The sequence below is a fragment of the Salvelinus sp. IW2-2015 genome, unplaced genomic scaffold (genome assembly GCF_002910315.2).
Source record: "Salvelinus sp. IW2-2015 unplaced genomic scaffold, ASM291031v2 Un_scaffold16323, whole genome shotgun sequence".
In the NCBI taxonomy this organism is placed as follows: domain Eukaryota; kingdom Metazoa; phylum Chordata; class Actinopteri; order Salmoniformes; family Salmonidae; genus Salvelinus; species Salvelinus sp. IW2-2015.
In genome coordinates, this window is record NW_019957534.1 from 118,540 (window position 1) to 134,232 (window position 15,693).

The following is a 15,693-nucleotide window of genomic DNA, read 5'->3' on the forward strand; positions in this document are numbered from 1 at the left end:
AGGACAATACAGTGCCACTGACACGGCCCGCTACGAAAACCTGCGGACTCTCCTTCACTGCAGCCGACATGAGTAAAACATTTAAACGTGTTAACCCTCGCAAGGCTGCAGGCCCAGACGGCATCCCCAGCCGCGTCCTCAGAGCATGCGCAGACCAGCTGGCTGGTGTGTTTACGGACATATTCAATCAATCCTTATCCAAGTCTGCTGTCCCCACATGCTTCAAGAGGGCCACCATTGTTCCTGTTCCCAAGAAAGCTAAGGTAACTGAGTTAAACGACTACGCCCCGTAGCACTCACTTCCGTCATCATGAAGTGCTTTGAGAAACTAGTCAAGGACCATATCACCTCCACCCTACCTGACACCTAGACCCACTCCAATTTGCTTACCGCCCCAATAGATCCACAGACGACGCAATCGCAACCACACTGCACACTGCCTAACCCATCTGGACAAGAGGAATACCTACGTGAGAATGCTGTTCATCGACTACAGCTCAGCATTTAACACCATAGTACCCTCCAAACTCGTCATCAAGCTCGAGACCCTGGGTCTCGACCCCGCCCTGTGCAACTGGGTACTGGACTCTCTGACGGGCCGCCCCAGGTGGTGAGAGTAGGTAACAACATCTCCACCCCGCTGATCCTCAACACTGGGGCTCCACAAGGGTGCGTTCTGAGCCCTCTCCTGTACTCCCTGTTCACCCACGACTGCGTGGCCCTGCACGCCTCCAACTCAATCATCGAGTTTGCGGACGACACTACAGTGTAGGTTTGATTACCAACAACGACGAGACGGCCTACAGGGAGGAGGTGAGGCCCTCGGAGTGTGGTGTCAGGAAAATACCTCACACTCAACGTCAACAAAACAAAGGAGATGATATTGGACTTCAGGAAACAGCAGAGGGAGCACCCCCCCCTATCCACATCGACAGGACAGTAGTGGAGAGGGTATAAGTTTTAAGTTCCTCGGCGTACACATCACGGACAAACTGAATGGTCCACCCACACAGACAGCGTTGTGAAGAAGGCGCAGCAGCGCCTCTTCAACCTCAGGAGGCTGAAGAAATTCGGCTTGTCACCAAAAGCACTCACAAACTTCTACAGATGCACAATCGAGAGCATCCTGTCGGGCTGTATCACCACCTGGTACGGCAACTGCTCCGCCCACAACCGTAAGGCTCTCCAGAGGGTAGTGAGGCTGCACAACGCATCACCGGGGGGAAAACTACCCGCCCTCCAGGACACCTACACCACCCGATGTCACAGGGAGCCATAAAGATCATCAAGGACAACAACCACCAAGCCACTGCCTGTTCACCCCGCTATCATCCAGAAGGCGAGGTCAGTACAGGTGCATCAAAGCAGGGACCGAGAGACTGAAAAACAGCTCTATCTCAAGGCCATCAGACTGTTAAACAGCCACCACTAACATTGAGTGGCTGCTGCCAACATACTGACTCAACTCCAGCCACTTTAATAATGGGAATTGATGTAAAAAATGTATCACTAGCCACTTTAAACAATGCCACTTAATATAATGTTTACATACCTACATTACTCATCTCATATGTATATACTGTACTCTATACCATCTACTGCATCTTACCATCTTTATGTAACATGTATCACTAGCCACTTTAAACTATGCCACTTTATGTTTACATACCCTACATTACTCATCTCATATGTATATACTGTACTCGATACCATCTACTGCATCTTGCCTATGCCGTTCTGTACCATCACTCATTCATATATCTTTATGTACATATTCTTTATCCCTTTACACTTGTGTGTGTATAAGGTAGTAGTTGTGGAATTGTTAGGTTAGATTACTCGTTGGTTACTACTGCATTGTCGGAACTAGAAGCACAAGCATTTCGCTACACTCGCATTAACATCTGCTAACCATGTGTATGTGACAAATAAGATTTGATTTGATTATTCACGATTCATTCAGGATTATCTGTAATCATGGTAGCATCCACATTAATGTAGAAGTGTTTAGAAACATGTTCTATTCTTGTTTACAATAAAAGTGACTCAAATGGCACAATACGTTATTTACCATTKATTTCTATTGGGCACAAAATAATGTGAAACACAACCAAAAGAAACAGCAAATGCATCCAACAAATGTGTAGAGTCACATGGTTGATGTAGTCATTGTGTGCTATGAATATGGGACCAAAGGTAATGTGTCACAATATTTTTGGTCCCCTAAAATGGGGGGACTATGTACAAAAAGTGCTGTAATTTGTAAATGGTTCACCCAATATGGATGTAAATACCCTCAAATTAAATCTGACAGTCTACACTTTAACCGCATAGTCATTGTATGATTTATATCCCAATACTTTTGGAGCTCAATGTAGACTCAATGTTTTCTCAAATGGGACGAGGTCTGTCCATGATAAGGTGTTGCTCTGCTTTCTTGTCATCAAACAGGCAGGTCCTACAGAACCTAGTTTTGTCGCATTGGGACTACTTCCCAGCTGTGTGGTCCTATGRGACAAAGAAGGACATTCCAGTTGGTCCAGAACAGAGCAGCACGAATTGTACTTAGATGTACACAGAAGGTGAATTTCAGTGGTATGCATGTATATCTTCCCTTGCTCAAAGTTGAGAAGAGATTGACTGCATCACTACTGGTCTTTGTGCTAGGTGTTGTGTGGTTAAAAGTTCCGAACTGTCTTTTCAAGCAGTCGGCACACAGTTCGGACACTCATTGGTACTACACAAGACATGCAGAGGTCTCTTCACATTCCCCAGGTCCAGAACAGAGGCTGGGAAACGCACAGTATTAAATAGAGCCATGACTACATGGAACTCTCTGCCACCCCAGGCAACTCAAGCTAGCAATAATAACAGATACAAAAACCAGATAAAAAACACATTATGGGACCAGGGGACTGTAAAGAGACACAGACATGTTTATATATTTTGTACTGCATTTTGCTTTATATTATGTAGTGTTATGTATATTATGTATTTTATTTGTTGTCTTTTGTTTCCTGTTTGGACCCCAGGAAGGCAGCGGCTAATTGGGGATACAAAGAAATACTAAGAGAAAGCGGTAAATACAGTTCGGATGGTCACTGCCCCTTTAAATACGCTCGGTCTTTTCCGTTGTTTTCTGGCGCCACTCTTCATCGACCCCTTTCACTGCGGCTCAAAAGCTGAGCGGACTGGCCCGCTTCTCATACAAATCACAGCTAGCTTTCATTGTGAAATATTTTGAAAAACACTTCTGTCGGCTTTGTGACACCGCCTGCAACTTCGCAAATGCAAGCAATTAAATGCGTGGTGGTCGGCGACGGGTAAGAATCTTAATCTCAACGTAGAGATATTTTTCTCATCCTTTCTGTGTGTGTGATCAGTGATGCGGTCATGGATGGGAGATGCAGTGTGTAGGAAAAGGGGCTGGGGCTCTCTGTTATATGGGAAGTCTTCTTTCTAAGCATTCACTTGGAAATGCACAGCTAGGTTATAAAAAAACGAATTAAATTCCGTTCATTTGTGGAATGTTTGTAATATCATGCGGGATGTGGGATGTGTAAAATGTACAGTTTTGTATTTTTACGCTGAGAAAACGCCCAGGCTGTAGCGATGCTATGGGAAACACCTACTCGCGTCGTAGGCCGTCGGAATTAGGCTTCATCAGTGACGATGCGGGCTAAGGAATCTCTAGGCGTTGTTTTATAAGAATCTTAATTTACAACCGTTTTTTTTACCATGTGTGATAATATAAATAATATTATATTCTATACAGTTATAGTTTTGACTGCCTTCATGCACGATCCATAATTAACTACCACGCATAATAAATGCATTTACAGTATTTGGGGGTTTGGTATGAAAAACAGCTAATTGTATAGTAGGCCTATGTAGTTATTTTACTATAGAAAGAATTGATCCTATATCTGAGTTTGTCTGTACTAGGCTAAATGTTGATATCTACAGTGCCCTACTAATGCCAAATCCCTTTTGGGGGATTTCTGATGACTAGGGGTCATTAATCAATTAATGACATCAGTTATTAGCATAATGTGTTAAAATTGCATCTGCTAATCAGTCATTCCCAGAGCAACCAAGAGACTTTTAGTGGCCTGCGCTCACAAAAAAAACTATTTTTCATTACCCCTCCCTCTTCCTCTCTCTTCCTATTCACACACACACACATTCTGACGCACACCATTCATCCCCTACCCTGCCATGCCACCATCAATCTGTTCATATAATTTTGACATACAGGATACACATAATCATAGACACACACACACACACACACACACACACACACACCACTGTCACCAACCCTTCCTGTATTGTGTGTTTGTCGATAACAGGGATGGGGGCAGTAGGGCGTGAGGGTGGTAGTATGTCCCCCAGGCAAAGTGAATGTAGGCCAGTGTCTGTGTGATACTTAAACTGAAAGAGAGAGAAGGGCAGAACCACACACACACGCTGAGTATCAGCCTACCTACCTCAGCAGCGTTTTTTTGTCTTGTTATTAGACTTGTGTTTTTCTATAGCAGTGAGTAAGAACCAAATCTCTCTCTCAGGGCCGTGGGTAAGACCTGTCTGCTGATCAGCTACACCACCAATGCCTTCCCCGGAGAGTACATACCCACTGTGTGAGTACACACGCACACACACACACACACACACACACACACACGAGTGAGTGAGTGAATGAGTGAGAGTAAGTCTGCTTTCCTCTATGTAGTGTTTGTGTTTCTGACAAGTATACTTTACATAGAGCGGGCATTCAGAGATAAAGATATTTTCCCTATCTCCCTATCTGTCTCTCTAGCTTTGACAACTACTCTGCCAATGTGATGGTAGATGGGAAACCAGTGAATCTGGGTCTATGGGATACAGCAGGACAGGAGGACTACGACAGACTCCGACCACTGTCCTATCCACAGACGGTAACACACACACACACACACACACACACACACACAACCCATTACATTTCTGTGAAGGATTGATTTGCAATCTACTATTCCGCAGCAGAGCTTTTCTTCCAGTCTSTCCCATGTGGAGTCAGGTGATTCCGTGGTTGGTTGATCTCAGTGGTTTCATCCTAAGGTCTGTCTCTCTATGGTTCTCCCCAGGATGTGTTCTTGATATGCTTCTCCTTGGTCAGCCCGGCCTCCTTTGAGAACGTCCGAGCTAAGGTCAGTACTGAACCTTCCTGCTCACAGACACAGGAACAAGGGACCTGCCGAGCCTGACCTAAAGAAGCACATCTATAGCTCTCCCTGGTTCATGTTCTGTAGCTACAGTCCTGCATATAGATAGAGAGAGTTTGGCCATTGTGGTTTCAACCCAAAAGCATTACAATGCTCTTAGATGACATCACACACCTTTCTGTTTGTCAAACTCTCTCTCTCTATATGACTCTGGTTCAAAAGGAAGATTCACTAATTGGGATGTTGTGTTTTTAAAGAATGGGTGAGGTTATTTCAGCAGTGCCTAATTGTGTTCTATTTTATTATACTATTCTCCTCTACTCTAGCCATAATAGTCCTATAATCCATCTATGGCCCTACAGACTAGATTAGAGGTTTTATTTCAATAGCTCTGTTCCACCCAGCCTTGCTCTCCATCTTTGACTTTTGATCTAATGACCTTTACCCTCTGTCTCAGTGGTACCCTGAAGTGAGACACCACTGCCCCAACACCCCKATRATCCTGGTGGGCACCAAGCTGGATCTGAGAGATGACAAGGACACCATCGAAAGGCTGAGGGACAAGAAGCTGTCCCCCATCACCTACCCCCAGGGCCTGGCCATGGCACGGGAGATAGGTCAGTGGGTGTGGGTATCTGCCCATCAATGCCCACATTGGGAAGAGCCATTAGTGGTGGTCTTGGCAGATTTGGATTCTGTTGTTGTTAATACGCTATGCAAGTGACGTGTGGTTTTCCAGGAAGTAGCCTTGTAGTTTAAAAAAAACTTTTGTAGGCTTTTTGAATGGTCTTCAGGGCAAAAACTTAATAAAATAAATCTGGTAGAAGTAAATTCATCAACAAACACAAATATAATTTTATGTATATATCTTAAATGACCGTGTTTTCACGAATTTCATGATATAATCGTGAAGCCCATTCAAAAGATTAGGGGACATGATACGGAAGTAAAGCKGAAGGAGCGGTTACTTTCACAGGGTTTTGCTCTAAGCAGGAAGTGACCCGCTGTGTGAGATGATGTCATATTGCTGAGTCTGGGATAGTGCGAGATTGTCAATTAAGCCCTTTATCTACTTACCCAGTCAGATGTTTTTTTGTTCTATGTTTATAGATGTGAAATAAACGTGTTGTTTGTGTGTGGTGGTCAGGTGCTGTGAAGTACCTGGAGTGCTCTGCCCTGACCCAGCGAGGGTTGAAGACTGTGTTTGACGAGGCCATCCGCGCCGTGCTCTGCCCCCCACCCGTCAAGAAGAGGGGCAAGAGGTGCACCGTGTTCTGAGGGCTCTCATTGGTCCAGGAGAAACAGCCAACATGGCGGCCATTGTCATGATGATACGTCTGGTACTACTAAAACATCACCATAATGACCACTACTTCTCTTCGGGACGAATCTTGACTTGAGACACCACGTAACGGCAATTTAACTGATGTTTGTGTAAATAACACATTCATGTCAATGGAATATTTGATCTTAAGTTAGGATTTGGCCCTAAGAGAAAGAGAATTACTGGACTTTTTTTTTTACAGTGGGAAAACGATTTGATCTGGTGTAAAGATATGCGTCGTCAAGTTTCCATTTGTTTGTTTTCCACAGAGGAAAGCACTCCTCTGTGGACAGTTAGTCTACTCTCACTCATACAACCCTCCTCCCTCTCAGTCTTGTTTGCTTGAGTTGATACAGCACTCAAAACAGCCTGTACTGTGAATATGTGGCTCTGGGTTGAAGTTGTCCTTAGGTACAGATCTAGGATCAGCGTACCCACCTCAAATCCTAACCTTCACCATTACGGGGAGAAAAAACACAAAACTGACCTTAGATCAGTGTTTAGGGTCAATTTCACCCTACTCTGTGAAGTGAATAATGTGATAAACAGACAAGCATGCCAAAAGTGGGAGATGTACAACCTTGCTGCCTGAGTAATGCCTCTGATGGAGGTGCCTGCATGGGTCTAAACAATCTGTCTTCATTTTCCCAACGTCCTTTGTATATGTTCATTTGCGCGTGTGTGTGTGTGTGGGAGTGTGTGTGTGTTCGCATGTCACTATGTGTGAGAGAGTAAAGTTTCAAGCAGTGTCAAGTTTTTGGTACTATTTCGTATTGTAGTGATACACAAGACTTTGCAACAAACTGTCGACTCAAAAAAAGAAAAGAAAAGGGAAATGGACGATCACAACCGTGGTCTGTTTTATGTGTTAACCAAACTAAGTCTAGTAATGTTAAAAAAAAAAAAAWAAKCTTTGGAGGAATTCATTATGGATATATCTATTTATTATGTACCTGAATATTTAACTCTTTAATTCCAGACAATTCAAAATAAAAGGATAATAGTAACTCACTTTGACTCTAGGAGGTATCATATTGCAAAAATATATAATTAATTAACCAGTGCATTTCTGTGGTTGTTGTAGACCTGCAGTATAACTGTATGTCCCACTCTGGTGGTGAGATACAGAACTGCAGTCTTCTCTGTCATGACGTTTTTGGTTGGCATAGCAACTGTGTGGTTGAATAATGTGTCTCTGAGCCTGTCCAAGGTGTTTGGGTAGAAGTTTTCCTCAGGCACAGATCTAGGATCAGCTTACCATTACTCAATCCTAACCTTAACCATTAGGAGGGATTTGCAAAACTGGTCTTAGATCAGTGTCTAGGGGTAACTTCATCCTATTCCTCAATACTGTAGATCAGAATTCTGAAAAGCTACTAAAACTACTACTGCATGGATATGAACTGGTGATTCGAGCCCATTGTTATTAAGAAGAAAGCTTTTTTTAATGCACTGGCAATGTACTGTAAGATTACTTGTATAATGGTTTAATTGTTTGTCTTATTTTTTATGACTTCACATGTCAGTGTCGTGATATCTTTCAATTTTGTATAATAAATACAAATGTATATGTAACAGGTTTTTGTGTCAAATGTCCTGAAGTGTACTAGTGTCTAAATTATTTTATCATTCTTTGCAATGTGTGTGGGTTTTCATCTTCAGCAAGAAACCACATCTCCCTGCTCCCAGACCCAATGTGATTGCTTTCTGTCAAGATTAAGTTCAAGTCTGGTTCTTCTGCATTCTTAACATTTTCTGATTCTGATTAATGGAGGCATGACTCCAGTCCAAATACTCCACTCTTCCCCTATCACATCCATCGGTTGTCCAATCACAGCCACTCTCCTCCTGGTCTTGGTCCAACACCACACCTTGTACAGGTACAGAGTAAACATACTCAACCAGTACATTTTCCCTCTTAGAAACATCAATACTTCTAGAGAAACAATACTGATCTCTTATACTCTGCAGCTCAGTCTGTTAGTGTCAGCTCTTCACAATCCCCAAGTCSAGAACAGAATATGGGAGGTGCACAGTACTACATAGAGCCATGACTACATAGAACTCTATTCCACATCAGGTAACTGATGCAAGCAGTAGAATCAGATTTAAAAAGCAGGTAAAAATACACCTTATGGAACAGCGGGGACTGTGAAGTAACACAAACGTAGGCACAGACACATGCATACACACACATGATAACATGCGCACTATACACACACGTACACATGGATTTTTAGTTGTAGATATGTGGTAGTGGAGTATGGGCCTGAGGGCACACACTTAGTGTGTTGGGAATTCTGTAATGAATGTATTGTAATATTTTTTAAATTGTATAACTGCCTTAATTCTGCCGGACTCCAGGAAGAGTAGGAGCTGCCTTGGCAGCAGCTAATGGGGATCCATAATACAAATACAGCTGCAGCCAGTGCAGACAGACCTTCATCCCTAGGCCTGTTCTAAACAGAAACACAAATGGCTGAATTGGTGGAGAATCTGAAGAAGACAGGACTCCAGGCTGCTCCTCCTGCTCACTATTACSCTGGACCTGGAGATGTGGCATGTGACTCCTGTAGTGGGATAAAACTCAATGCTTTCAAGTTCTGTCTGGTGTGTCTGGCCTCTTTCTGTGAGACTCACCTCCAGCATCACTATGAAACTCTTGCCTTTAAGAAGCACAAGCTGGTCCAAGACTCCACACAATAAAAATCACTGAAGCTGGAAACTCATATCTCCCTCACTAACTTTAAGCATCAGCTGTCAGAGCAGCTCATAGATCATTGCACCTGTACATAGCCCATCTGTAAATAGCCCATCCAACTACCTCATCCCCATATTGTTATTTGTTTTTTTGTTCCTTTGCACCCCAGTATCTCTACTTYCACATTAATCTTCTGCAGATCTATCACTCCAGTGTTTATTTGCTAAATTGTAAWTACTTCGCCACTACGACCTATTTATTGCCTTACCTCCCTAATCTTACTTCATTTGCACACACTGTATTTCGATTTTTTTCTATTGTGTTATTGTCTGTACGTTTGTTAATTCCACGTGTAACTCTGTGTTGTTGTTTGTGTCACACTGCTTTGCTTTAACGGCGGTGTGACTCGATGCTTAATGGGGAAAACCGGTTGAAAGTTTCTGTCGGCTGAATGAGCGACACCGACACCGGTTGAGCATTCCTACAGCATTTCCCTCCAGAAACAATGAGAAAGTTGTCCGGCWGCGGGGACTGTMCGAGGGGATTTATACTACTATCTGTACTTACTGGTGGCACAGACGCTGTTTCATCCTTTCCTACACTGAAATTACCCTTGCCTAACGATTGCGTCTGAAGCTGGGCCTGTAGCACAGCTATCATCGCCGTAAGGCGATCGTTCTCCTGTATATTATGAGTACAGCGACTGCAATTAGAAGGCATCATGTTAATGTTACGATCAGCAGTTTATCTGTTATCTGTGTACAATGGATGAACATAAAGGCCATGATACAGTCCCAGCTGAATCAGAAATGCCTGAGAGACAGGTAAGGACAAAACTCATTATTACTGTTGCTGCTTATTCACATTATTACTGTGAACAATTTGAAACTAGTAGTCACTTTCTGTATGACAATAAAAAGAACAATGGATAAGATAATTAAGATAATGAAATCTATTCTGGAGGGAGAGCGATAAGAAAGAAGTGAATCATCACATTGTTACTGAAGTGTTTGCAGTTATGGGTTTTTTCAATAACTTTGCCACATTTTCCCGATGTAAGTGGTATATTTTCAAAACTCTAAACTGATAACACTTGTAATATCCACTATCTTATGTTCAGAACCTTTGATTGTGRATTCTTTGAGGTTTCACACATCTTTCACCCTTGAGTCCTTCATCCAAAATCTACTTTTCTCGTAAAATAACATGAGAACATTTAGTTGTATCACAAATACAACAGATAATGATAGGCTCACCATTTAGTCAGACACCAAAAAATACAAAACTGTAATTTTTTTTAAAGTGCTGGTAAGAAAGACTAATAGAGGGTAGATATACTTTTCCATATAAACTCAGCAAAAAAAGAAACGTCCCTTTTTCAGGACCCTATCTTTCAAAGATAATTCGTAAAAATCCAAATAACTTCACAGATCTTCATTGTAAAGGGTTTAAACACTGTTTCCCATGCTTGTTCAATGAACCATAAACAATTAATGAACATGCACCTGTGGAACGGTCGTTAAGACACTAACAGCTTACAGACGGTAGGCAATTAAGGTCACAGTTATGAAAACTTAGGACACCAAAGAGGCCTTTCTACTGACTCTGAAAAACACCAAAAGAAAGATGCCCAGGATCCCTGCTCATCTGCGTGAACATGCCTTAGGCATGCTGCAAGGAGGCATGAGGACTGCAGATGTGGCCAGGGCAATAAATTGCAATGTCCGTACTGTGAGACACCTAAGACAGCGCTACAGGGAGACAGGACAGACAGTTGATCGTCCTCGCAGTGGCAGACCATGTGTAACAACACCTGTACAGGATCGGTACATCCGAACATCACACCTGCGGGACAGGTACAGGATGGCAACAACTGCCGAATCCCTCCATCAGTGCTCAGACTGTCTGCAATAGGCTGAGAGAGGCTGGACTGAGGACTTATAGGCCTGTTGTAAGGCAGGTCCTCACCAGACATCACCGGCAACAACGTCGCCTATGGGCACAAACCCACCGTCGCTGGACCAGACAGGACTGGCAAAAAAAGTTATCTTCTCTGACAAGTCGCGGTTTGGTCTCACCAGGGGTGATGGTTGGATTCGCTTTTTTCGTTGAAGGAATGAGCATTACACCAAGGCCTGTACTCTGGAGCGGGATCGATTTGGAGATGGAGGGTCCGTCATGGTCTGGGGCGGTGTGTCACAGCATCATCCGACTGAGCTTGTTGTCATTGCAGGCAATCAATGCTGTGTGTTACAGGGAAGACATCCTCCTCCCTCATGTGGTACCCTTCCTGCAGGCTCATCCTGACCCTTCAGCATGACAATGCCACCAGCCATACTATTCGTTCTGTGCGTGATTTCCTGCAAGACAGGAATGTCAGTGTTCTGCCATGGCCAGCGAAGAGCCCGGATCTCAATCCCATTGAGCACGTCTGGGACCTGTTGGATCGGAGGGTGAGGGCTAGGGCCATTCCCCCCAGAAATGTCCGTGAACTTGCAGGTGCCTTAGTGGAAGTGTGTGGAGAGATGGTAACATCTCCTAGCAAGAACTGGCAAATCTGGTGCAGTCCATGAGGAGGAGATGCACTGCAGTACTTAATGCAGCTGGTGGCCACACCAGATACGGACTGTTACTTTTGATTTTGACTCCCCCTTTGTTCAGGGACACATTATTCCATTTCTGTTAGTCACATGTCTGTGGAACTTGTTCAGTTTATGTCTCATTTGTTGAATCTTGTTATGTTCCTACAAATATTTACACATGTTAAGCTTGCTGAAAATAAATGCAGTTGACAGTGAGAGGACATTTCTTTTTTTGCTGAGTTTAGTATATGATTTAAACTTGACATGCACAATCATTTGTATCCATTGCCAGGTTGTGAGCATGTTGAGAAATATGTCAGTCTTACAATTTCATTATCCGTATACAGAACATACATAGGACAAGCCATCAGAAATCAGGTACTGTAAAGCAGTTGGCTACCGTAAAAACGTTGCATTGTGTTATATGAAATTTCTGCCCCATGCAACATTGTAAAAGATCACCTTTGTCATTTAACTCTGAAAGTGTAATATATACACTATTTTCAGCGAACATATGAGTCCCACTATGCTGGTGATAAATAACACTTTTGAATGTGTTAAATATTTAACTCTGTTGCAGAGTTCCCCAATTTACTCTTAAAGTGTTCAAATTAACTCAATTGTGGTGTTTCCATAGCTCTACTATAGAGTAATACGCAACACCTACAGTGTCAAACATAACACTTGATTTAGAGTAAACTGGACTCTCTTTGCTTAGTGCTAACGTTGTTACACTTTCCCAGTGTAAGAAATGAACACACGTAGTGTTACAGTAAATCATTTTGGGGTTTTGTTTTAACAATGTATGGTCTAAAGCAAGGTGTCACACCCTGACCTTAGAGAGCTTTTTATGTCTCTTTTGGTTTGGTCAGGGTGTGATTTGGGGTGGGCATTCTATGTTAATTTTTCTATGTGTTGTATTTCTTTGTTTTGGCCGGGTATGGTTCTCAATCAGGGACAGCTGTCTATCGTTGTCTCTGATTGGGAACCATACTTAGGTAGCCTTTTCCCACCTGTGTTTTGTGGGTAGTTATTTTCTGTTTAGTGTTTTCTGCACCTGACAGGACTGTTTCGGTTTAGTTTTGCACTTTGTTATTTTGTTCTAGTGTTCAGTTTAAATAAAAGTCATGAACACTTATCACGCTGCGCTTTGGTCCGATTCTTCCTCTTCAGACGACGACACCCGTTACACAAGGTGTCAAACTCAATCAGTACAAGGGCCATATTGAAAAAAATTGAATTTGTGGGCCAGACATAGCCTATTATGTTTGTTTTTACCAAACAACGTGCATACAACTGGCCCAAACTGGCCATTGTTTTATTAAATAAATATGGCCCTATCAATACAGAGGATGCTGTATATAGCATTTTAACATATTAAAACAAAATAGATACTTAATATTTGTCCAGTCTTAGCTGCTATGCTTGCTGATGTGCATAATAAGCTGTGACCATTTAATAACTCTAAATAAAAAAATGTAGCTAGGTTGTTATAACATTTAAATTTAAAACATGCTTAAAAAAAATTGCACTGCTGGATCACTGGTGCGGTTGAATGCAGTATTGCTGTATGGCACTCTAATGTACTTTCCCTCTTGCTCAGTTGTGCACTGGGGCTTCCCACTATTCTGGTTAGGGCCAGTTTGCGCTGTTCTGTGAAGGGAGTAGTACACAGCGTTGTACGAGATCTTCAGTTTCTTGGCAATTTCTCGCATGGAGTAGTCTTCATTTCTCAGGATAAGAATAGACTGACGAGTTTCAGAAGAAAGGTCTTTGTTTCTGGACATTTTGAGCCTGTCATCGAACCAGCAAATGCTGATGCTCCAGATACTCAACTAGTCTAAAGGCCAGTTTTGTTGCTTCTTTAATCAGAACAACAGTTTTCAGCTGTGCTAACATAAATGCAAAAGGGTTTTCTAATGATCAATTATCCTTTTAAAATTATAAACTTGGATTAGCTAACACAACGTGCCATTGGAACACAGGAGTGATAGTTGCTGATAATGGGCCTCTGTACGCCTATGTAGATATTCCATTACAAATCTGCCATTTCCAGCTACAATAGTCATTTGAAACATTAACAATGTCTACACTGTATTTCTGATCAATTTGATGTTATTTTAAATGGACAAAAAATGTGCTTTTCTTTCAAAAACAAGGAAATGTCGAAGTGACCCCAAACTTTTGAACGGTAGTGTATGTTTATTAATAAATACAAAATGTTGTACTGTATTGTGGTTTGTAAACACATTTGTTTGTCTCATCATACTAGAGTTGAAGTCAGAAGTTTACATATACCTTAGCCAAATGCATTTAAACTCAGTTTTTCACAATTCCTGACATTTAATCCTAGTAAAAATTCCCTGTCTTAGGTCAGTTAGGATCACCACTTTATTTTAAGAATGTGAAAAGTCAGAATAATAGTTGAGAGAATGATTTTTGTCAGCTTTTATTTCTTTCATCACATTCCCAGTGGGTCAGAAGTTTACATACATTCAATTAGTATTTGGTAGCATTGCCTCCAAATTGTTTAACTTCGGTCAAACGTTTTGGGTAGCCTTCCTCAAGCTTCCCACAATAAATTTGGTGAATTTTGGCCCATTCGTCCTGACAGAGCTGATGTAACTGAGTCAGGTTTTTAGGCCTCCTTGCTCGCACATGCTTTTTCAGTTCTGCACACACATTTCCAATAGGGTTGAGGTCAGGGCTTTCTGATGGCCCCTCCAATACCTTGACTTTGTTGTCCTTAAGCCATTTTGCCACAACTTTTGAAGTATGCTTGGGGTCATTGTCCATTTGGAAGACCCATTTGCGACCAAGCTTTAACTTCCTGACTGATGTCTTGAGATGTTGCTTCAATATATGCACATCATTTTCCTGCCTCATGATGTCATCTATTTTGTAAAGTGCACCAGTCCCTCCTGCAGCAAAGCACCCCCACAACATGATGCTGCCACCCAAGTGCTTCACGGTTGGGATGGTGTTCTTCGGCTTGCAAGCATCCCCCTTTTTCCTCCAAACATAACGATGTTCATTATGGCCAAACAGTTTCATCAGACCAGAGGACATTTCTCCAAAAAGTACAATCTTTGTCCCCATGTGCAGTTGCAAACAGTAGTCTGGCTTTTTAATGGCGGTTTTGGAGCAGTGGCTTCTTTCTTGCTGAGCGGCCTTTCAGGTTATGTCAATATAGGACTCGTTTTACTGTGGATATAGATACTTTTGTACCTGTTTCCTCCAGCATCTTCACAAGGTCCTTTGCTGTTGTTCTGGGATTGATTTGCACTTTCCGCACGAAAGTACGTTCATCTCTAGGAGACAGAGCACGTCTCCTTCCTAAGCGGTATGACGGCTGCGTGGTCCCATGGTGTTTATACTTGCGTACTATTGTTTGTACAGATGAACGTGGTACCTTCAGGCATTTGGAAATTGCTCTCAAGGATGAGCCAGACTTGTGGAGGTCTACAATCTTTTTCTAAAGTCTTAGCTGATTTCTTTTGATTTTCCCATGACGTCAAGCAAGTGCGAGTTTGAAGGTAGGCCTTGAAATACATCCACAGGTACACTTCCAATTGACTCAAATTATGTCAATTAGCCTATCAGAAGCTTCTAAAGCCATGACATAATTCTCTGGAATTTTCCAAGCTGTTTAAAGGCACAGTCAACTTAGTGTATGCAAACTTCTGACCCACTGGAATTGTGATACAGTGAATTATAAGTGAAATAATCTGTCTGTAAACAATTGTTGGAAAAGTTACTTGTGTTACGCACAAAGTAGATGTCCTAACTGACTTGCCAAAACTATAGTTTGTTTACAAGAAATTTGTGGAGTGGTTGAAAAACGAGTTTTAATGACTCCAACCTAAGTGTATGTAAACTTCT

At 42.3% G+C, this 15,693-nt stretch overlaps 1 protein-coding gene across 2 annotated transcripts; it reads left to right on the forward strand.

Moving 5' to 3' along the window:
- The first annotated feature begins 3,134 nt into the window (after positions 1-3,134).
- Positions 3,135-7,184, forward strand: rac3b (Rac family small GTPase 3b). 2 transcript variants are annotated; one of them, XM_024146186.2, is made up of 6 exons: positions 3,135-3,323; positions 4,569-4,640; positions 4,820-4,937; positions 5,127-5,189; positions 5,662-5,821; positions 6,352-7,184. In XM_024146186.2, exons 1-6 carry the CDS (start codon positions 3,289-3,291, stop codon positions 6,480-6,482), a joined length of 579 nt encoding a protein of 192 aa, XP_024001954.1. In that variant the 5' UTR covers positions 3,135-3,288; the 3' UTR covers positions 6,483-7,184. The 2 variants fall into 2 exon arrangements, with proteins under 2 accessions (XP_024001954.1, XP_024001955.1); XM_024146187.2 differs by having other exon boundaries at positions 5,662-5,825; positions 6,352-6,898.
- The last annotated feature ends 8,509 nt before the right edge of the window (positions 7,185-15,693 follow it).